The 24,452-nt window shown below is 39.9% G+C and overlaps 1 protein-coding gene across 2 annotated transcripts in view; it reads left to right on the top strand.

The window, feature by feature from the left end:
* BZW2 (basic leucine zipper and W2 domains 2) overlaps positions 1 to 22,807 on the top strand; it is a 58,117-nt gene extending 35,310 nt beyond the window's left edge. For both annotated transcript variants that reach the window (XM_048304269.1, XM_048304278.1), the window contains exons 6-12: positions 2,740 to 2,875; positions 6,783 to 6,892; positions 8,702 to 8,872; positions 9,307 to 9,453; positions 14,056 to 14,194; positions 20,584 to 20,706; positions 22,351 to 22,807. In XM_048304269.1, coding sequence (XP_048160226.1) covers positions 2,740 to 2,875; positions 6,783 to 6,892; positions 8,702 to 8,872; positions 9,307 to 9,453; positions 14,056 to 14,194; positions 20,584 to 20,706; positions 22,351 to 22,379 — 855 coding nt within the window. In that variant the 3' untranslated portion in view covers positions 22,380 to 22,807. The remainder of the gene's footprint in view (positions 1 to 2,739; positions 2,876 to 6,782; positions 6,893 to 8,701; positions 8,873 to 9,306; positions 9,454 to 14,055; positions 14,195 to 20,583; positions 20,707 to 22,350) is intronic.
* The last annotated feature ends 1,645 nt before the right edge of the window (positions 22,808 to 24,452 follow it).

The raw sequence follows: 24,452 nt of genomic DNA, 5'->3' as shown, positions 1-24,452 counted from the left end.
AACCACATTCATGCTAAGAGACTTGCAAGGAGAGCGTTTCAGAGGAAGGGCAAGAAGACGAGGCTTCAAACTCCATAGACGTGTGATTTCAGACCTCCTAAAACATTTGAACAAATACAGATTTCTCAAAATTAGAGTTGATAAATTTTTTGGTGTCCTTCTCATAGAATCCATCTCCATCTTGGACTGCAGCTTTAAGTTCGGCTTTGCAGCTATCTTGCTTTCCTGGCTCAAATTTGACATGAATATGTATAACTGTTCATGATCTACACATTACTGATAAAACCTAATGGAGGTTACAGCTCAGAAGTATGTCAGAACCTGGTCTGTCACATTAAAGTGGTCGGTGTGACCACTTTCTAATCAAAATCCTCATCTATCACTTATATAGAAGCAAAAGAAAAAAGACTTAAGTGGGGTACACAGGAATCTGAAGCTGTTTCCTCTTTATTATCAGTCTCAGTACTTCCAGTAAAGAGGTCTAATTCTGATTTTTTTTTTCTTGTGCAGATCTCATTTTAGTGTACAGTATTATTGATAAAGCTTTTATAAAGAAAGCTTTAAATCCACAGGCTTCCAGTTTACCCTAGGGTTATATTAAAATTCTGTAAAAATGTTCTGGGTCTTCCATATAATGTGACCCTGGAGTTCCTCTGCCTGCACCATTATACACACCAGTTAGTTGCTGCATTTGGAAATAAAGCACACCATTTGTTTCTCATTCATATATTTAGAAATAATAATTCCGTTCTTCTGCATCCCAAATTTTCATACATTTTGTGGTTGGGTCACAATTTGCTGAAATAAAATTACACCTTGAGATTTTGTAGTTTCATAATTGTTCTTCTAAGCTAAAAGTGCATCTTGCAGTATTTGGCTGAAGCCCACTGAAAAAAATTCCGAGTGATTTGTCTGTGGCTGAGTCATTCAGGCCTGTGTAAGCTGTAATTTAAAGCCAATGTTATTACGTAAGTACTACCGTATGAATGAGGTTTTTTTCAGTTCTGTTCACTGATGCAGAGCAGAACTATTCATAAAATACTGCATGAGATTTAATAATTTCATTAGTTACCTGGATTTTTAAAACATCACTGCATTCAGAAAGCTTTACAGTTGTTGATAAGCTGCTTAGATATCTCGGAGATCTCTCACTGACCATGGTAACAAGCAAGGACAGGGACATGTGTAACATTCTGTCCCTTGGTATGGGTAGAATCTGGTAATTAAGAAACACCCTTAATGTGAAAACCTGGTGAGAATTTTCTATCAAAACAAGCTGTGTCGCTTTAATTGCATCTATTGCTCATTTAGAAAAGAAAAAAGGGTGTCCTTACAGCAGAAGGTCATGACACCCTTTTGGAGGGGTGCCATTTCTTCTTTCTTGTGAAGAAGAATATGAGAATTCTTTTTAACTCCAGAAATTTGTATCTGCAGTACTTTTTTTTTTTCCCCTTCTTCTGTGGTGATGGTAGATTTGTAAGCAAACATCTGATGGAATCAGCAGCTTTTTGCATTGAATGAAGCTGTCCTTTATTGTCTCACCTCTTTTTTCCCATCACCTATATTGTGATCACTAACAACACATTAAGAAAACATTATTGTTAACAGTAATGCCATTGACAAAATCTGATTTTGCATGACTTTTTTTTCTGATGTAAAGGAAAAAGGGCATCATTTACTTCATCAGTATGCTCTCAAGTCAATAATTTTAATATATGAAATTAAGATTTTAAAAATAGACTTAATTGCCATTTTTAGAATTAAAAGGTGTATATGTAGTTCTGATCTTCCAAGATGAGATTTGTAATTTTTTCTCAAGCTATTTGTTTTCTCTTGTAATTAGTACTGAGAATGGCAAGGTCTTAAATCAGCCTGTGTGCCTGTCTATCCTTTGTCAGCTTTATCAAGAACTTCTGAACTTGAAATATATTTCTTATTTTAGCCAGTAAAAAATCTGTTGTAATTGTGATGTGTTCCCTTCCCTAAAAGAAAAACAGGAGACTTTCCCATCCTTTTATTGTTTGCATGAGCAGTAGTTTTTGAAAGCTAGAAATCAAATTGCAACTCTGTGTGGCTTAGCTGGAAGTCTGAAGATTTGAATAGGCAGGATCCTGTCTGCGATCCTGTAATTTCTGTGTGTCTCAAGCCTGTGGCAAGTACTTTTATCTTTGCATATACATACATGTATTTGGAGAAGACAGGTCTTTTATATCTAAGGCCATATTCCCCACAGAATCATAGAATGATTTGTGTTGGAAGGGACTTTAAAGACCATCTAGCTCCAAACCCCCTGCCATGGGAAGGGACACCAGGTGGCTCAGAGCTCCATCCAATCTGGCCTTGAACACTGCCAGGGGTAGAATATCCACAACTTCTCTGGGCAGCCTATCCCAAAGCCTTGCCATCCTCACAATAAAGGATTTCTTTCTAATACCTAATCTAAACCTGCTTTCTTTCAGTTTGAAGCCATTCGCCCTTCTCCAGTCAGTACCTACTCTTGTAAATAGTCTCTATCTTTTTTGTAGGCTCCCTTCAGGTACTGGCTTGTGTTCTTAGAGAAAGTGAAATTACAAGGGGTCAGTGAAATGACACTGTCATGCTTCTGGATAGATTTTGATGTGATTGCTCTAAGTTGTAGTGAGACTTCTCAAGAAATAAGAAATTAAACTGTTAATATTGATTTCTACCTGTTGTCTACGTATGCCTCAAATGTATTTTTTTTCCTTGTCTGGCCCACAGCTCCTGTTGTTTCTTAAAGCCTTTACTGAGACGGAGCAGACAAAACTGGCAATGCTTTCTGGCATCCTGCTAGCCAATGGGACTCTTCCTGCTACAATTTTAACAAGCCTCTTCACTGACAACATAGTCAAAGAAGGTAATTTTCCGTATCTTTTTTCTTATCTTAGCTCTTTCATAGGAGATGTATTTTATTGCAACATATTATATATGTTGCAGTAAAATGAAAGTTGGAAACTTGTGACTGTACAACAGAAATCAGTATTTTAAAGCAGAAGCATTTACGGACAGCAGTGCCCAACATACTTTGTGAAATCTAGTAAGAGGCCAGTCAGACAGAAGAAAGCCACAAAACAAAAACAAACCCCAAAAGATTTAGGGTTTTTTGGAAGTCATACTTGTGTATGCAGAATTGTAGAATGTATGTATTATTGTGGCACTATAAAAGTGTGATGCATATGTATTCCTGAGATACATGTGCTGGCATTCCTTCAAGTGTTGCTAATACCTCGTGGGTGAGAAGTGGGACAGAGATCCCATGCAGGCCAATGGGATACTGCAGAAGAAAACTAAATGAATCCCTCATTTTGCCTTCACACCAGTAGTGATCAGTGACTGATACAATTTCTCATGAATCTGTGTTTATTATATGATGAATAAATTAGTTCTTTCAGCCTTAAGCCTTTTTGAGATTACTTTCTTAAGGATTTTTGTTATATATTTATAGCCATTTACCTTGGAGTCCTGATTTTCCAACTGCTTGCTTAACTATTTCTTTCTCTGGTAGTTCTGGCATGACTATCCTGGCATGATTGCAAATGTACTGGTAGTGTTGAGCAGTTTCATGACTTTTTTTGGTTTTGTTAAAGAGTTATATATTAGCTAAAATGTATTCTAATTTTCATTTTAAAAAAGCTATTCTAACTTCATGTTCTCGTTTGCAGCCATTGCTAACCATTACATTTGTTTTTTAAGTGCTGCAGAAATAAAAGCCACAGCTGCAGCTTTGCTCTGTCATCACTCACAGCTTTTGGAATCAGAATTAAACAAGGATAAATCTCAAACAAAAGCACTAATCCATGTTTTTAGGGTGATTGTCTGCAATGTGCTTAAATTAAAGTCTTCCTAGTTATGGGAAGACAAGAAGCATCAGAAAACCCAAATTTTTAAAAATCATGTAAATTGTTATATCTTACATTTAGCATTTTAAGAATACAATTCTTATTTGCATTATGAACTTATGTTTCTAGGAGCCCTAAACTTTTGTCAGAGCTTACATATACTTTTGGTTCTTGGTTTATATATACTAAAAATGCATCCGTAACAGCATTTGAGGAAAGATTGTTCAGTGTCCCGGAGTAGATATTTTATGCAAGAATAATTAAAGATGCAAAGATAGTTGAGAAATGGGGAATGGAGCAAGGCAAAACAAGTAGATCATACATGAATAAACTCAAAGCTTTCTTTGATTTATAAAAAAACAATGCTGCAGGCAGGTGAGTTTAAAATACACAGGGAAACAATTAGGTGAGCTGAGGGAGTTGTCGATCAGCATGGAACTTGTAACATTGGGTAGGAAATGGCTGAAAATGAGATGAGGGTAGATTGTGTGGACAGGAGATTACTCTGAATTTTATATATACATGGAAAACAAAACTGTCTTTCGTGGATTGCTGACATACTTGTAGTAGAGGCAGAGAAAGGTCTAGGTGGTGGTGGAATCTTGTCAGGGTTAAGTGTACCCTTCTTGTCCCCTGTGCTGGCAAAGTAGTGCAAATGCAAAGAGCACCTAATGGGGTTAGTCAGTAAAATAAATGGCTGAAATTACTTACTGCAAATAAGAGGGAAAAAAACAAAGCAAACAAAAAGAGAAGAGTTATTTAAAGGAAAAGAGTGGCAGCATGTGCATAGAGTATAGGAACAAGCCAGTGATAAATTTGGACTTTAAATGAGAAGTTTGAAAATATGTGGGTAGTGAAGCTCTAGAACAGCCTCCCTCTGTCATGGTGTAATCCCAGCCAGCAGTCAAGCCCCACACAGCCACTCACTCACTCCCACACCAGCAGGATCAAGGAGAGAATGAGAAGGGTAAAAGCTGGAGAACTCGTGGGTTGAGATAATGACAGTTTAATGGGGAAAGCAAAAGTCGCACACACAAGGAAAGCAAAACAAGGAATTAGTTCATGGACAGGTGTTCAGCCATCACCAGGAGAGCAGGGCCCCATCACACATAATGGGTACTTAGGAAGACAACAGCCATCACTTAAAGTGTTCCCCCCTTCATGCTTTTTCCCCCCACTTCATGTACTAAGTGTGATGTCATACGGTCTGGAATATCCCTGTGGTCAGTTGGGGTCACCTGTCCTGGCTGTGTCTCCTCCCACCTTGCTTGCCAGCATGGCAGTTGGAAAAGCAGAAAAGGTCTTGGTTCTTTGTAAGCCCTGCTCAGCAATAACAAAAACATATCTGTATTATCAACCCTGTGTTCAGCATAAATCCAAAATACAGCCCCATACAGCCACTGTGAAAAAAAATGACTCTACCCCAGCTAAAACCAGCACACCTTCTAATACTGATACTGGCATAAAACTTACTTGTTTTAAGCTAAAACTAGAAAAAGTGTTTAGAATCTGTGTATTGGGACAATGCTTGGTGACCATTCCATTCAATTTTGAGCACATAAGCACATGGATATGCTGAAGTGTGTTTGCAGGCGGAAGTTATGCCTAAGTCACCTACTGGTTGACCTGGCTTTGTGAGTCTTGATTAGTCAGCTTGCAGCAGTTAGGATTGCAGCATCATGTCCAACATGTAAACAAGCCCAAAGAAGTATTTGCAGGCCTCTCTTGGTATAGCATTGTACATCCCTGGTTCCATACAGTACTTCTCTAAGGATTGTGTCTTACGACTAAGCTCCTGAAATAAGTTTGCCAAAACTGCCGTAACAGTCAAGATCTGTAAAGACTGTCAATGAGCTTTACAGTGGTCTGGGAATAGTCTCTTCTGTTCTTGTTTGGTGACTCATTTAGTCAAAGTATTCTAGAAATAAAAATAAGGAGTATCTATCTATAAAGTGGCTAGGAGTGATGAAGCTCCTTCTCACCAGTCGGTTCCCTCTAGCTCTAAGAGCTTCTGGGCTATCTGGGGGTGAGACAGAGAACTCCAGTGGCCAGCTGTAGCATAGGACCGTGCTTTTCAATATGCATTACCATTATCAGTGCCTTCAGTAGCCCTGATGTTGGTATGAGTGTAGTATGGAGAAACATAACTGACCAACAGGCGACTTTCCTCAAGGGTGAGCTGCAGCTCTGAGACCTTTCAGCTTCCTTCAGCTCCCTGCACTTGCTGCTTGCAGTGGAGAATCTGGAGCAGTTGTGGTGGTGGTGCAGCTCTAGGAAATAGGAGGTGTGGGTTTAATGGTTTATTAACTCCTCTGGGAAATCCACAGCTAGTGGAGGTAGAGTTCGTTTGATTTAATACACACAATACTAAGTTGTGCCTCGAGGAAAGAATTTTTTCACTTTAAAATAATATTTGTGCCTGGTACTACTGGCTACTAAATGCCTCTTAAGAGGATATAGTACAGTCAGTCACCTTGAAGTTGCAAATTTATTTAACCTTATTCCAGGATTTGCTAAAAAACATTTGAGGATACATTTTTTAGTTCTTATTCCGGATTCCTGATTCCTTTATTGTTTCGTGCCTTTGTTTCCTATTGATTTAATGCATTATTTTTCCTTTTGCATTGTTCTCAGTCTGTGAATTGTGAATGTAGGAAAAATAATTGCAAAGAAAATCTTCGAACAACTGAATGGAGATGGGCAATACCAAATGAAAAGATTTTCAAACAATCTAGCATAATTCAGAAAACTACTTTTGCATTAAAGAAAAAAATACATGTTTCGGCTCTACGTGTTTGGTTCTGTTGTCATAAATGTATTTTCATTCCATGGTCTTGTAACTTTTTTGTAACCTTGTACTTCTTACAGTCAACTCTAATTCATGTTGAAAATTGCTGAAACGTGTTTTGTGCTTTTCTGTAACAGGGATTGCAGCCTCCTTCGCTGTAAAGCTTTTTAAAGCATGGATGGCAGAGAAAGATGCCAATTCCGTTACCTCTGCTTTAAGAAAAGCCAACCTCGATAAGAGATTACTAGTAAGTACAGTATATTTTCAATAATCCTTATCTCTCCCAGGGAAAAAGAAGGAAATGAAATACAGATGGTAGTTTGCTGTAAGCATGTTAACTCCCCCTCCGACGCTGTTAGCATTTCTAAAATGTTTTGAAACACAGCAATATTGTTATGGCTGTAGCATTGATACAGGTTCAGGAATATTAACAATCACATGTTTTTGCATTCTGTCTCTTATTTTTCCTATAGTCAGATGCCTTCTGAGAGACTATATATATGGGGCTTGGGAATTAAGTAAATGGGGTTTTTTCCTAACCACTGCTAACAAAACATACCAGCAAATGGGCATGAGAAGTTCTATTTCTTAAAACGTTTTCCTTTTGTAAATAATATATAAACTATAAGTAGTTATGATTAGAATGTAAGTTTCTGAAGTGTTTAGTGTAGTGAATGAGTAGTAAGCAACTTTCTGCAGCAGTAGCCGTCTAGGTAGCATAAATGGTCCTGCAGTGGTGACAGCAGACGTAGTAGGTGCGGTGCAGGAAGGCTTTCAGCCTTAGGACTCAAAACCTGTGTTCTGAATTTGTAGCAAGGTATTCAGAGAATATATGAATATGTAGCAATTTCATGTGCCTTTTTTTCCCAGTGTCTTTCTGAAGATCATTTGGGGTTTTCTAGTCGTCAGAAAGATTGCTGCTGTGATAATCCAGTCAAATACACATCCTGTGTCACACTGCCTGGAGACTCAGCAGTGTTTTCTGTTTCTACCTCAATAATATATAATTAAGCAAGTATCTTTCAAAAGTGAAGCAGCCTCCCACGCTCCTCCATCTCTTCAATTTGTACTTGATTTTAAGTGTCCAAGTCGTAAATAATTTGCCATTAGGCTGGGAAATGGGCTGTTTATGGGGGGCGGGGCGGGGGGGGGAAGAAAACTGCATCTTATTTGTATTTCAAGCTTGACTGACTTAAACTTTCAGCTGTTGGCTCTCATTACTCTGCTCTATTAAACAACTGTAAAGTATCAGATGATGTGGCCTAGCAAAGATGCCTTCATGAAAATTTCTTCTTAATCTCATTAGTCAGTAAGTAAACAGATGGAGAGTCTCTAGCTTCTTTGTTAAAAAAAAGTGCTGTCCATCCCACAGATCATTGTTAAGACACCAAGAATGGATGGTAAGCAAATGCCATTGAATGCTTTCCAAGATGGGGCATTTGCTATAGTAATTTTTAAGAATAATTTTAACTTTTCTAAGTAGCTGGACTTTCATAAATTGACAGTGTCTTTAAATTAGAAATGCCCACAGGAGTTAATGTTAACTGTACATAGTGGATTTTGTGATTTTTGTTAAATGATGCATTAATGGTAGGCCAGGGTGCCTGGGCCACTTATGTATTCTTGAATGTATTTTTATTAAGAGATAAATGTATACATGTGCTGGGAGGGCATGATAAATGTGCTTTGCCTGTAGTGGCTTTGCCATCTATTCCTTTCTACTTTCCCTACAAGACTCTTGGAATCTAGAAAAAGTGTTTTGAGCAATGTGTGAGGACTGTTTTGAGCAATGTGTTCAGCTCATGGCTATTCATAAGTACATGCACTTCACATGGAGTGGGTGCTAGCTTATTTCCATAACTGGACATCATTTTTTCCCTCCACTACAGTGAAACACTGCTATATCAATGAACTGTTGACTTTTCCAGTGTGGATACAAGCAGTGTTTTAAGTGAAGTGACAGGTTATTCCCACTGTTTATTCTTAAAAAATGTTCTTTCCATTCTGTCAAGAGTCAAAGTTGGTTATTTAACAGAGAGCATTCCTGTCTTTTTAGGAACTATTTCCAGCCAACCGGCAGAATGTGGACCATTTTGCCAAGTATTTTACTGAAGCAGGTCTAAAAGAACTCTCAGATTTCCTCAGAGTTCAGCAGTCACTGGGGACTCGTAAAGAACTTCAAAAAGAACTACAAGAACGTCTGTCTCAGGAATGCCCAATTAAGGAGGTAAAAGTGGTTTTTTACAACTTTTTGTTTATATAATCACAATCAAAGGCTTAAATCAAGATTTGGTAGAGAGCAACAGATTTCTTCTGTTTTTTGCTCTGTGTTTAAGACTAAAGCAACCAAATATCATCTGGATTTACAAGTGCAGATGTCTGTGGGGTGTGGGGGGGTTTCCTTCATTTATGCTTGAGAATGTATTTCCTTTAATTGCATAAAGTGTTAGGTTGGAGGGGAGGGACAAAACCTGTAGTCAAGTTATAGTAATGTCTCTAAATAAAAACATGCCAAATACTTCCTTTTTATTATTCTTGTTCTAATTCTGTTTCTTAATACTTCTACACTGTGGTGTTAGTTGTAAATGACTACAAGTATTTGGAAAGTCAGCATAGTTTCTGGTTCATTGGAAATCTCATCTCCCTTTTTTCCTTCTCCAGGTAGTGCTTTATGTGAAAGAGGAAATGAAAAGAAATGAGCTGCCAGAGCCAGCAGTGATTGGTCTCCTGTGGACCTGTGTCATGAATGCTGTGGAATGGAACAAGAAGGAAGAGCTGGTTGCAGAGCAGGCCCTCAAACATCTAAAGGTGTGTGCATGGGTGAAAAGGAATAGGAAGCTGTGAATTCACAGAATAAATTCTTTGGCTGTCAAGTTTTTACCTGTTTAAATCCAGGAGATTTAAATTTTTGAAGGCTGATGCTGAGCATACTAAGTGTTTTGTATAGTCTGACATCAGGCAAATGGATGCAAAACTGAGATAGTTCAGATCATTGAGTGCCCTGAGCCCCACAGTGCAGAGAGCCAGGGCAAGCCAAGGTGGTCCCAGCCTGAGCACCTCCCCCTTGTGCTTTCCCAGGGTGCCGGGTCCTGAGAGGCTCCTTGCACTGGGGACAGGGCTAAGCAACTGCTGGGACTCAGCCTGTTCAGACCTGACTAGTAAATCTGACTAGTAAGCCTGCAGGAACTGCCTTTGCAATGTCTTTGCCAGAAGCAAAGGCATTTTGGGAGCATGGTGGGGCGGCACCTGCGCTGGCTTTGCAGAGAGCTGGTTAGATCCAGGCAGGATGTGAGGCCAGAATCTGTGGATCGGTTATTGCCGATGTCGGCTGTGGGAGCTGGATATTCAGCTGTCACTGTTATTCCCCAGAGAGCGGCGAGTCACCACACAAGTCCAGGTTGCAAAGTATGGCCAAAGGGACCTCGTTTAATCACCCATAACCTTTATAGCATGGTTCACAACAGAGAAATTACATGATTGGCCTATTGACCCACCACCTGCCGAGGTGATAGGTTGAGCAGTAAGACACCCATTTCCAAATATTATTCTCACAAGACTGAAAACAATTCCACTGTGTCACAACAACCTGCAGGTGCAGAAATGGTTTACATTCTTACAAACTGTTGTCCATACAGTTCTCATGAGAATGAAAGCTTTCACAGAGAAGCTGTGAGAAGCTGGATTTCTCTAACTGCTTTCTTACGAGAAAGCAAAGTTTCACAGGAAAGTTCCTCTGCTAGCCCTTGCGAGCATCCACACTCAGCAACTTGTCAAGTGATACGCCAGGAGCTGGCTTGGGACTGTGTGTACATACAGTGTGGCTACTCTCTGATCCAGCTACTGTCCTTGAGGATGAGGGAACTGAATACATAGAAAGACAGGCTGCAATACTGCAGTACCACCATTGCATGTTGGTACAAAACTCTCAAGACCTTGGGATAGAAAAGAAACCCCAAACCAGTGCAGAGGCATCAAATCACTGCCATCATTGGTATTCCTGAAGTAATTGTGCAGTGCAAGACACTGGATCTGAGACCAGAGGCAGAGGCTTTTCAGCAGACTTAGTCCTTTGAAACAGGTAACTTATGACTAGAAGAATACTAACTCATAGCCAGGGCTTCAAAGGTTTGCCTTGGAACAGAAGCAGTCTGGGCTTTATTTTTTATGGTAAAATAGATCTTTCTTCATGTTGGATGTCTCTCCATGGTTGGGTGTTCCCATGTTGGTTTAGCTCCTACTGCTGCTGTCCTTTTGTCTGAATTCCGTTTCCCAGTCGGTAATCCTAGAAATGCAGTTGCTTGGGATATTGTGTAGTCTTTGATGGTAAGACTGAATGCCTTCAAGTTTTCTCAAGTGGCTCAAATAGCAGTAGAAAGACAAGATAGTTTCCAGAGGGGGGCGAGACATTGTTTTTCTTGTTCTTTTGATGTAAAATTTGATTATCTCTCTTTGAGTTGTAACAAAGTATCCACTTAGATTTATTGTCTAGTACTGCAGGGCAAATTAACAAACACTTTATTGAATATTTGAACACTGGGAAAAGAGAAACATAGCTGGCTTTGTACAAATACTGTTGACTGGATGTTTAGTCCTATGTATCTCACTGATCCAAGCCATCAGCTATATATGTATCCCCATTGAAATTAGGTAAGGCATTTTGCCTATATAAGATAGGCATCTTTCTAGCTACATACACTTTCTAAAAGAGCACAAATTTGTATGGCGTATTTACTATTTGCACTTAGAGGTAAGATTTTAATAGAAGCAATAGAAATAGAAAATTAGACTTTGATAGCTGCTTCTTTACAGTTCAGTGCTCAAAAATGAAACAGCATTTTTCCCATCCTTCCTCTTTGGACAGGTGGAGACAGATCTTGGATCCTTCTCTTTGGGCTCTCAGCTACCTCAGTGTATGAGCCAACTCCAGAAACTGGATTAGCAGTGTTAGGGTGATAGAGAGCTTAGTTCTGTGCCCTCCTATGTCTCAGTGTGCCAGGAAACAGTCAGGGAGTTGCTTTGACCTGGTGGTGTGATTGGGATGTGTATAAATACATAATTGATGTGTGATGTGTCACATGGTGGGATTTATTCTTGTATGGCTCTAGCTGGCAGGTAACTTTCACAAAGCACTTTGCCAGAGCTTTGACACCTGAGTACCGGTCTCTAACTTACCAGATTCTTTCAGTAAGTTGTACACAAGGCACCCCTGGAAAGACGTGTCAAAATACAGAGTATCGACCTAGTTTACAGATCTTAAAAAGGATGGGTGGCTACCTAATGACAAGGCTGAGGCAGGCAGCCATGAACCAGAATACTCGGGCAGTGCAGTAAAAGTCATGTGTGCCATCCATATGGCAGGACCAGCAGGAGCTGACCTCAGGAGGAGACAGGGCAAGCTGTTCAACCCTGAATCTCACAGAATAAGCTCCTCATCGTCCCAGTAACCTCACTGTGACACTGGGGCTTAGTGCCTAGGCCACCTCCAATGCAGAGGAGAGATGTTCTCCATGGGTGGGGAGAATCTTCCGGACAATTCTCACTGGAGGCAAGGCTCCGGAGAGCTTCACAGCAGTGTGGGTGCTGACCCCCTGCTCCCTAACATGATGCAAATGGAAAATAATGCCACTTGCTCAGCCACCTTTCAGAAGAAGGTTCCTTAGTCAGTTAGACATTTGTGAAACTCATAACTGTGTGCCTGTACCAGTTGAGAAGTGAGGGAGGAATGTGAAGGGAATAGAGTCAGATGTGGCAAAATGAAGATAATTTACTTCCAAACTGAAAACCTAGGATTTTTGTTAGAAGTTACTTAATGTTTGTAGACAGCAGCACAGCAGCACTTCACAAACATATGGATGGGGGTGAGTTCTGCTGAGGCTGTTAAATAAACCAACTGCACTGTATATTGCCCTGCCTCCCTGCAACTTGCCTAGATACCAGCTCCATGCTACAAGGGCTAAAAAAGGAAAAAGAGCTACTCACAGCCTGCACAGGTTTTTCAGTGCTCTTACCAAAGCACTGACATTGTTTCTAAAGATGTGGCTACACCTGCCAGAAGTGGAAAAACTTGGCCTCTGGTGTTAGCTATACCTAGCCATTTTAAGGGAGTTTCTTCCAAAAGTGCTAAGTAGCATCAGCCTGCTGAGCTGCTCGTTGCTATTGTGGTTTTGTGCTCTCTTTTTCTGAAATAGCTGATAATTATTCTAAAACACGTTTTGGGACAACCTTTCAAATTTCAGTTGATTTTCATGTATTTTGGTAGTTATTTCCATGGATCATATTGGGTAAAACCATCAGGGTTTAGCCCCTTGCAGAGAGATGCTGAGGTGCATGTACTTTTAAACATGCCCTTCAGTGCTGTGGGTGATGGGTGGTTTGTCACCTGACCAAGACCAGCAGCAGCCCTGGTCACTCAGACCAGAACTCTGTGATATCAGGCCATTGCAAATGCAGCTGGAGAATGCCAAACTGGGGGTTACTGAAAACTAGGAAGAAAGGCTGAGCTGTTTAGTGTAAGAGCAGATGAAATAGTAACATACAATGTATATTTGGCTAGGGTTTCTGAAGATCAAAGGTAATTTGACTTCATCTCTGAAAAATGCTCTTAATATTAGCTTAAATTTAAGATGGCAGTCTTAGCTGGACTCATCACAGGCTAAGATGACAGGAAATTTGAGAGATATGGACATAAACACTAGCTTTTAAGGAAAGATATGGTCCTTCAGTGTAATTTTTAGTTTCAAGATCTGAAATAGGAGGGGAAAATTGCATAACAATAAGTTTTTGCTTTGTTTTTATTATATTAATAAACTCCAGGAAAAGATAATGAAATGTACCACTACTGTCTGTCTGAGTAACATTAGCAGTTAATACTGTGCTTGGAAAATGTTGCTGTTTACCAGAGAAAAGGGTGTCATGGTACTCTTGATCGTGGTAATGAGAAAAAATAAGGACAGCTGATCACAGTTAACTTGGAATAATTTACTTTATTTCAGTTTCCTGGGACTTCTAAAACCCCTGTGAAGCTAGAGATATTTTTTTCATGTACTTCATCCTGGGATGTCTTACATTATGAACATCTGTAAAGTATCACTCCTGAATGAACAGAATGCTGCCATGTGAAATGTATGACAGCAGTACTGCTGAATTGTGGGCTTTATAAATTTATTTTACAGAATTCAGTAACTAAGTGGTACTGAATTTTAGTTTACAGCATGCAGGACATGCTACAAAAAATCATGGATATTTGTGTATATGCATTGTATGTGTTTAAGAAAATGCAGGATGCAAGTAAATCTAAGGTTTCAGTGAAACATCTTCAGGGATGAAATTCATGATGTTTGTTCTAAAAAGTTTATTTTTATTTTAAGAGTACTGACATGCATTTTGTTTTTTACCCTCTCTTCCTTTCAGCAATATGCCCCCCTCCTTGCTGTGTTCAGCACTCAAGGCCAGTCAGAGTTGATCCTTCTCCAGAAGGTACAGGAGTACTGTTATGACAACATCCACTTCATGAAAGCCTTTCAGAAGATAGTGGTACTCTTTTATAAAGGTAAATGTGTATAATCCACTGTTGTATTCTGTTCTTGGATTCTCAGTGCCAGCCACTCACCTATGATGTTTCACCAGGTAGTGCATATGAGAAGGCTGTATTGCCATTGAAATCTGGAAAACTTTGTGCTTTGATAGTTCAAAGGAGCGTATGACTGCAGAGAAAGCCAAAACAATCCCTTCTCTCCCTCTGTTGCTTTCATCCCATGTTCAAGAAGCGTGAGCAGGATCAAGTACTGTCCATTCAGTTCAAGTGCAGTTTAGTCCTTGTAGAAAACCAGTTCTAGGGAGACATTTCTATAAATTTCTGGCAGATTTCAAAAGTATATCAGAGCTTGGTTTTAAGAAGCCTTGAAAGTGCAAACCCTCTTAGCAGGAAGATTTTTGAGGGGTTTGGAGTTGGGGTTTTTTTGACTCACTCCCTGCCAGAAGGAGCTTTCCTTATTCTTCTTTCCCTGCCAGTTTTTTGCAGGTGCTGTAGTTTTGATGGATTTCATTTTTATTATTGTGAAATTGACTTCTTCACAAGTTTATTCTGATCAGGTTGTCATAGAGACTAATGGTCTTGCACTGCATGTGATGGGTGGGTGCGAAACAGTTTGTTGTGACGTTCTTGCTATAAATAGTTAGAGGAGAAAAATCAGCAGGAGTAGAAACCTAATGTTGATCTTTGTTCACCCAGTTGAGTCCAGGTACATGTTCAAGGCAAATGAGTTCCAGCTGTTAAAATAATTTCATGGTTTCAGAAGGCAGAAGGAAGTGAATTGTGGATTTATTTCTATCCTTCTGTCAGTATAGTGTGGCCTCAATGATAAATGAAAAGCAATGCACCTTGTCCTTCTGCCCTCAAATTCTACAATTTGTAAATACTATTAATGACTGTAGAAAAGCTTGAAGCTGCAAGCTGCAGCAATCACTTGATTCAATTTTCTTTGGAAAAGAACATTTGCTTCGGACATGATGAATGAGAGGCGTAATTGCTGTGCACTCAGAGTGTAAGTGATGGTTAAACCAGAAATAGTCTTGTGTAGGATTGACTTCAGAATTTTTGTAGATTCATTCCTGTATTAGCCTGCAAGAGCAACCCTGACTTTCCGAAGCATTTAAAAATTAAAAAGAAAATAAATCACTGAATTGTATATTAACATACTTGAAGAAGAACCCAGTTCCCATCTACTCTGCTCACCCCACATGCTCTTGTTCTGACTCTGGAGATTACTTGGGCAGGCTTGTTCGGAGGGCTGAGAAGACTTCAGCCTCAGCACTACAGGTGCCACAGTTCTGTTCAGGATTGACATGATGTCTAGAGGAGTGTTTGGAACTACCATATGGCCTGTCCAATATGTGCTGTGCCTGTATTCCTGCTTGGAATATCTGGGACAGGCGTGCTGCAGCACATGCCTCTCTGCTGTCTGATGCAGTCAGGCGGCAGCACAGCTGCCAGCCCTTCCTGGCCCCGTTTAGGCTGAAGCTGGATCTGCCCTGTTTGACAGACCTGCTGCCTGCTGGCACTGCTCGCCTGACCTTGCAGCCACTGCCACAGGGCCCTTCTGGGTGCTGGACACAGAGAGCATCAGCTCCATCTGGTTTTGGCAGCTTTGGAGTTAAACAGTGTCCATTAGGTGAGGACATGGTATTTTGTCAACCAGGGGAGATTGTGGGAGCACTAGGCCTTCAATTCCTGTTTCTTCCACATGACTCTATTGAGCTTTAGTGTCTCATGGTGTGGCTTGTGCAGTGCCATGCTGCCTGCCTCTTCTTTGCTTCAGTGCTGGTAGATTTCATCCTCTCCTTCCCCCAGTTCATATCTATCCACTAAAAATGAGCCATCAAGTCTTTTTAGAGATGTATACTTTATTTAAATAACTTGTCAAAGACCGCATATCTTCTGTTTCCTCACAGCCAAGGAAAAAAGCCCCCTAAAGCTGTTACTGGCTGTGCCAGTGGTGAGGGAACAGCAGACACCCTTGTTCCCCTTTCTGTTGTTCTTAAGTGTAACATGCACAAGATCCAGAGAGGTTTCAGGGTCCCTAATGAACTTCATCTAGTGACAAATAAAGGTATCTTGAGTATCTGTGAATGGGCAGACAGAAATGCAGCTTTGTACCAGCATGAATGTGGACAGTTTGTTGCTTGTTACTCATTGTGAGGGAGTTCTTCCTGGGCATAAAAATAGTCAGCAGTGATGATAGGCACCTAATGCCAGTCACACTTTGACTAATTTAGTTCTATGACTACTCTCATCAGCATGTCCAACATCTTGCATCTAAATGCTTTCCATGTTTCCATCATAAAATAGCCCTTGGATTACTTTCCTGTGAATTACCTGGAAATACTGAAACATGTTGACAGCTGGGGCTCATTAGCACCTAGAAGATCTTGAAAGCCTGTGGTGTTGATTTTTTAATTTATTATTCTGTCTCTAAACAAGAAGGAGCATCCACTTTTTCCCCAATGTAAATCCAAGCCCTATTTTCCCTTACGTAGCAGCAGCTTCTTACCACCTTGCAGGTGTAATTTTCAAAAGCAGTTCTGTAGTTGGTTAAAGCTTGTTGACATCATTATTATTATTGTTGTTGTTGTTGTTATTGTTATTATTATTATTATTACTCTACTCTTGTGTTTCTGAGACAGTATAGAGAAAAGTAAGCTGTCCAGTTCTGTACTGACCCCTGGGTATGATGTTACTTCTCTGGTTTTCACTTAAAGCCAGTACAATTGTTAATCTGCCAGCTGCATTTTGACCAAGATCTAAAAGTCAGTTGCAGAATAAGAATTGCTGAATTCTTGAGTGGCACTCAGTTAGTTTGCCAGTCTCCTTGCTTACATTGTAAGGTGTATGTTGTTTGTTCGTTCCTTCTGTATTGCAGTCTGTCCCTTAACTGTTGGTAAAATAAGCACTATTAGTACTGGATTACATGCTATATATCATATTCACCTGTTGATCCCCTTTGTTTTGTGTCCATCCTTGAAATTTCAAATATGAAATCTTGACACCATTGAAATTAAAAATCATTCCTTTCATGAGGATCAGAATTTCACCCTTTGAACAGCAAACACAAAGCCTCTGTGTATTTTTTCATTAGAATTCAAGACAGCATTTACAAAATACAAAAAGAAATAACTGATCACAAGTACACGTGAAGTAGGGCTCTGGTTTGAGGCATAATTAGGCTTCAGAGATACTCTTTTGCAGTACAGAGATACAGTAACCAAATGATGCAGACTGACCGAGGTTCTCAAACTCAGCAGGAATACTGCACTTAGAAGAATGGAATCTTCAAGTTCCACTTCATACAGGGGTTTCATTTTTTGATGGATCACAATTCTTCATTATTCAAGTACTTTTTTTCGGTACTCGATGCAAAATTTTCCTGGGAAAAGCCCAGAACAAACCAGAAAGGCCTTAACTGTACTGTGGGTGACATTCCTTGCATTGAAAGAACCCTTGCCTGAAGGCTCTGTTCTCCCAGCTGAGTTAGCTGCAATAGAGTTGAATTTTGCAGATTGATTGACTGTGTTGGCAGCTGCCAGGGTGTGCTTTTCCCTCTACTGCCCATGGCTGTGTGGTTTAAGTTAAAAGCAGAAATTCATTTGAACTGGGTGATTGAGTGCAAAGCTGAGACCTGAACTTCAAGTAACTTTCCAGTTAACCCTGAAGAAAAGAGACTGGGCTGTTCAGTCTCTCTGCTCTGCAGCTTCTCCCTTTCATGAGGGACGTCCCTGGAGGCTCTGGCTGTGGGTGGTTTGAGTGGCAGTTGGCTGCACCTGCAGGAAAAGCAGCTCTCTGGGGCTGACATCACCTGGGAGTGCAGTGGAAATGATGTGCACACGCCCACAAACCACAGTGTTCAGCTTCAGCCGTTAAAATATATCTGTAATCAACTTTAATGAGGAATAACTATATATATACAAAATGAGTCATTCTCTTCATCCTCCTTCCATTTTCCCTTCCCACTGCTTCAAAGCAACTTTAGAGGTATGACTAACTACACCCTATCCTGCATGATTGTTGAATTGAGCATCTTTGTGCTGATGGGGGAATGTCATCCCTTATGAGCACTGGAGGCATGAATGTATTACACATAATATTTCTTAGAAATGAAAGGAGCGCTGCAGTTGTCCTTTTTGTAGTTCAGGGCATTTTGTTCTTCTCTGTTGGGTTAGGAGGTTTATTGCCATGGAGTTAAATACAGGCAAATTTTTCATCTTCCACTCTTGTGAATGTTTTAATCTTTGAGGGACACAGAGAGATTACATACTGCTTTTATCAGATTGGGGTTTTGGGAAGGGAGGGAGAAATTGCACTTTCCTCTTTGGCAACAAAACCATTGAGCTTACAGGCTGCAAATCAAAAAAGCAGACTTAAGTCCTATTTCTTTTGAACTGAGCTATGGGGCTACCTGGAGGTGCTTTCTTGTACAGTATCATAATGTGACCTGTAATACAGCAGTGGGCTTCAGCACTTTCTTCTATACAGCAGCTTCATACTTGTGAATGCCCACAGTGCCCCAGAGCTTGAGCTGGGGACGGGGTTGCTCTACTTGGGTTTTTTTGGTTGTTGTTTTTTTTTCTGAAATCTCTCCTGATTTTCTTTGCTGATCTCTATGTGTCATACCCTGAGTAATTTTGCAGATGTAGTGTGAGACTCTGAAGTGAATGTAATCTTTTCACATGCACTTCTACATTAAACTGCAGGCTCATGAGTCCATGTGAAATATTTTCAGGTTTGCTAAATTAAAATCCAGATTCATTAAGTACTGTAATGCCTTTGAGCTGCTCTTAGGGACTACCAGCAAGAATTCAATGCAACACGTTTGAAACCTCTTTCTTGTCTCCAGTGTTTCTGTAACATTGGAGAAAAAGTTCATTGTGGCAGGTTGTGATTTCAGGAAGACTGTGGCTTTGTGTGCCACTCGTAGGTTCACTGAGGACAATTTGTATTTACAGAAAAAAGCCTAGAGCCAGCTCAGTCCTGTTTTCCCTGCATTTTCTCAGCATTACTGTCAGCTGCAGAAAACTGCAGAAGACGTTTTATTTTGGAAAAGTGCCTGAGAGACAAGGTAATTTCCAGTCACACACACTTAGTAAATTCCTAATTTTCAGGGAGATTTCATATTCAGTTACTGTTTAATGTCTTGGAATAGTTTTAAGTTCAAACGTATCCCTGGTTGCTTCCATCTGTTTATTATTCAACAGCATATGTGAAATGTGCCTCCTCTGTCTCATTTGATCAGATGCTTGGGGTTTTAGTGTCATTTATTTCAGTTTGTCTTCTTCCCTTCCCTGCCACATCTGCTCTAACTTTAGGCTGAAGCAGAAGGTGATGGTTGGGGTCGGTGCTTTGGCAAGCAAATACCCAGTGGGTGGGACAGCACCGAGAAGCTCAGGGAAGCAGTGAAGTACATAAATGTGTTGATTTTGTAGAGCAGGGAGGGTAGTTTGTTTAAAGACAAAAAGAATAGAAATTTTAATGAGGTGTAGAAAGCTGTCTTTAGTCTTTTTATAGAACAAATACAGTTTGATTTTTTTGTTGTTGATGTTGTTGTTTGTTCTTGCCTCTTGCATTACGTAACTGCCAAAATACCATCGTGGGTTCCAGATTTTGCCTCCACAGCCATCAATTACTGAGATACTTGGCTTGGCTGGATCACAGGAGCTTTGTCCGGGGGCTAGAGGTCTGTTGCTAGACCTAAATTTGCGTATGTTGGTAACAATAAGTGTCCTTGCTATTTATCAGTATTTCTTTATTCTGAATTGCACTCAGCCTCACGTCCTCACTGACAGCTATTTTGTTCCTGATGCTTGACATAAAAATGTTAGCTGTGCTGTCCATGCAAGCCAATCCCTTAAAACGGGTGGTCTGAATAGTGACCTTAAAACTTACTAGTTAAAAACAATATAAAACCTTTAGGGGAAAATGATTGCAAAAAATCCCTACTGGCTGTCTCTTAAGTGTTCAGTCAGGAGGTATCTGTCACTTTAGATTTCTAGAACCATGCATTCTGTGATACAACAGCAAGAAAAAGCATGGCAGTTCTTATTGTGGTAACTTCCAAGCTGTGCAAGCTGATAATTATATTTCTTTTTATCCAGCCATCTTATGTGGTGTATTTAAAACAGATGAATAGAGAACTCTTCTTGATGGAAGCACAATATTTGATACTTTATTTTAATCCTAATACATTACATGTTTTATTGCATCTGGAACCCATTATATGTATCGAATATTCTGCATTTGTAGCCTAATATAGATCATGCAAAGCTTGTTCCACTACAATCATATTAACTTTATGCTGCCTTTTAAAAATCTTTCTCCTCTCATGTTCAAAATCTGCTAATCTCTAAAAAGTAAATTTTATTTTTTACAAACACTGATCTGTATTTCAGCTGATGTTCTGAGTGAAGAAGCTATCCTCAAGTGGTATAAAGAAGCACATGTTGCTAAAGGCAAAAGTGTTTTTCTTGACCAGATGAAGAAATTTGTGGAGTGGCTGCAAAACGCTGAAGAAGGTATGGGTTCATTTGAAGAGCTATGGTAGTCTCTTTGCAAAACAAAATTTTTTTTTTTCCACTGTTGTACCAGGATATGAAGTATTCAGGACTTGAAATACAAAACAGCAGGCATAACTGTCCCCGTTGTTTCCGGGCATGCCTAAGCCTAACAACGCTGCTTTTTTAGTGATTATGGTGTCCCTGTGAAGTCTTTTTTTCATTGGGTACCATTTGTCTATAGATAAGCTCTTTTAGCTTCTGCAGGGAGGAACTCTGCACTGATGACAGCGTAAAGTACCTTGGTGCAAGCACATGCAGCCAAAGTTTTCTGTCTCAGTGCCTTTTCTGCTATTATCATGTTTAATGGCACATAGCATGAGCTTGCCTGTGCCCTTGCTCTTGAAACTGGGTTTAGGTGAATGGTCAGGCTAAGATTATGTGGTCTCTATTTGCTGCTTTAAAATGGTTATTTAGAAGGGGAACTAGTTTCTTTAGTCCTTAACTTGGTTTTCCTCACGTTCTTCATAGGAAAATACTTGTACTGAATAAGCAAATTATCTTCTTTTTGCCTGGAAAAAGAATTCCTCATCAGTTGGGAAGATAAATCTATGTGTAATAGATAGGGATAAAATTATTAGTGTTCTTTTGCATCTGTTTAATAAAATAAGTTTTATAAACTTGGAGGGAACATGTAGTAATGACAAGGAACAGATAAAACTTAGCAGCAATTCACATGTTCAGGTAGTAGCATAAAAATGGCAGCTGCTTTCACACTTGAGATTTTGGGTGGGCAAGCTTGGTCTAATAAAGCTTTTTTTTTTCCCCTTTTAATTTTCTGCTTGTATGCCTCCGCTGCTCTTTATTTTTATCCTTTCCTGCATGTCCCCTCTGCCAGGTGTCCTTAATTACAATGTCCAGTACAAACAGAGACAAAATGTTTCTGTAAGAAAACGCAGACCGTGTTTGCTCTCAGAAATCCGACCTACAGTGTAATATTTGTTGGCAGTGAGCCCTTTCCTGTCAGGTGAACACAGAAATACAATACCATGCAAAGTAGCTTTAGGTTACAAAACCAGCATGTGTATTCCTGCTTTTAAGTTACTTCTACTTCTTCTGCTTCTGTTACTAAATGAACTTTATCTTACACTATAAAAATCATTTAAAAATTTGGTTTGTACAGGTTTCATACCTCCTGTAGGGTAACACTACTTTCTAGATAGGCTGGATGGTGATGTCGATTGATATTTGCAGAGCAAATAGTTTTAAGGGTGCTTCCTGGATGAGAGCAGTACAGGCTACTCTTAGAGATTAGAAGAGTGAGCAACTAATGCTGAGCCTTTATTAAACTCAGCTCAGGTACACATTGTGTGGCTCTGTAGATGAGGACCAGAATCACTCATAGCAACGTGGTGAAGATTTTAGTGACAGATGTGTAAGTGAAGAGCTCCACCATGGAGGACAGCAGAGCAAACCTTCATCTCCTGAAGCTGTGTGTTTCCTTCCTGTTTGCTCTGTTTTATCTGCCAACCTTTCCTAGGAACTACTAGGTGTGGGGAAAAGTTCATTTTCATTTTGGAAGGATATCCTGTTATTTTTAAAGAATTACTCATGTCAGTGTCCTTGTGCAACCTACATGAAGTGTTTTACTTTCTTCTCTTCTAGAGTCGGAGTCTGAAGGGGAGGAGAACTGAGGTGGTTCCACAAAGCACAGTCTCAATCTAGGTTAATGCCAAATGCGCTTGGGAATGCCGTACTGTTCAAGCAAAGAGGCTTTACTTCAGTGTCATACAGAAAACTATAGACTAGACTTTCCTTTTGTTTAGAAGAATAAAGGTTTTTAATGGAGCCCTGAGGCATTAGATGCTTTACTTGGGACTCTACCTCTGGCTCATTGTACACTAACTTAGGCAAAGACATTCAGAAAGGAGCCATATAGAAAAAGTGAAATGAAATACTTATGGACTCCTTTTTATTAACGGTCTTTTTCAGGTACTATGGTATATGAACACTCCAATTTCTGTTTATAGAACTGTTTGGTCTGTGTTTGTAGCTCAATATTGGCTTGTGTATGTGATTTGACACCACCACATTTTTTTGAATAAATGGCTTTTATATCTTAGTTTTGTGATATTAGTGTGTATGTAAACTTCTGGCTTGCCAAAGTTTTTATGATTTTTTCAAGTAAAAAATACACAAGAATGTCAACAGACCATTTTCATACTTCTTCCCCAAAAAATCAGTGTTTGTAGTTAAGTGGTGTAGGGATCACCGTCAAATCTTTATTCCCATCCTTACATACAGCTTTGGACAGATTACCCATATTCCATAGCAAATGTTGATTCATTCTGTTGCTTAATTTAAAGAAAATGTACAGGAACAAATCTGTGGAGTCCCAATTGTTCAGGTACAATTTATGCAAATTATATATAGATTAATGTGCTCTGCTCAGTTCAAACTACACTCAGTTATTAGTGATTGCTGGATTTTGAAAGAGAAACCATCTCATTTTAGAAGTATTAGCTTTGAAACATGCATGACTAGAAGTCATTACATGTGAAATCTGAAATTTATTTACATCAGGTTTAGAAAAGACAGACTTGTGTTCTTGCAGGGAAAAGCATGACAGGGCATAGTCAACTAATGAAGTGGTATATTTTGCCATTAGAAACCAATAAGCTAACAGATAGTACCGATTTTTCTGAGGGAAAGTCAACACTTCATACAAAGCATTGATCATGTGAGTGTAAGTGTCGTGTCTCAATATGTATCTAGCTTTACTGTAAACAGCAGTTAGCAAGTGGAGATCAAGTGCTGTTGAATGCCAGCTTTCCATCTAGTACAGCATTTATTTTTCTAACAGGTATCGATCTTTAGAAGGGGAAATACGTCATGGTGATGTTTCCAGTAACTTTGAGAAGACCAGAGATAGTAATATTAAAAAGCGGAACTGATGCGTTAGCTGCATACTTTCCTTTTTGGTCCTTGTTACTACAGAAAATAAATTTGCTGGGCATGAGAACACATGCACAAAACTGCAGCTGTGACGTGGTGGTATTGAGTCATTGATATGCAGCCACTATTGCTAAAAACATCTTACATTCAAAATTGCCATTTTCTGAGGTACTAATGAATATTTAGTTTGGTGTACATAAACCCACTTTTCTGTATAATCTTAAACTTAGTCTGATTTCAAAGGTGCTAATCTCGAGTAATTTGCAGAGATCACAATACCACTTCCCTGCAGCGAGACTGCCAGGGAGAGAGAGCCAGGCACGGCTGGCTGCGAGCTGGCTGGGCCATCTGCTGGAGACAGAAATCATCGGCTGCAAGAGGCACTGTGAGGCCACAGGTGGCAAATCTGGGGTGCCTGCTGCAACTGTGCCCCCAGCATACTGCAGGTACAAGCACAGCTGAGTGGAACCACTGCACTGAAGTTCAGGTGCCTCCAATACAGGCACCCCAGTTGCACCCGATAATTGTTTCAGGTCCCTGCCAAGTTGAGATGTTCTGTGATTGCTGACATAGTTGTCCCAGCTCCATTTATAGACATGGTGTTGGAGAGAAATGGGTGTTTTTAGCACAGGGCTGCTGGCCAAGTTGAGACTTGTGATTTGGAGCAGGGTGAGGAGTTGCACGCAGGCTGACAGGAGTTGTTCACTTTTCAGTCACACAATGCCCAAAGCCCTACATCTTTTGTGTTCATATCATGCCTAATGTGTAGCTCCTGGGAGCCCCTCTCAGCTTGCCCTTCCCCAGCAAAATTA

Source organism: Corvus hawaiiensis, chromosome 1 (genome assembly GCF_020740725.1).
Source record: "Corvus hawaiiensis isolate bCorHaw1 chromosome 1, bCorHaw1.pri.cur, whole genome shotgun sequence".
Taxonomy (NCBI): domain Eukaryota; kingdom Metazoa; phylum Chordata; class Aves; order Passeriformes; family Corvidae; genus Corvus; species Corvus hawaiiensis.
The sequence above is the reverse complement of the archived record's forward strand: the minus strand, read 5'-3'. Positions and strand labels throughout refer to the sequence as shown.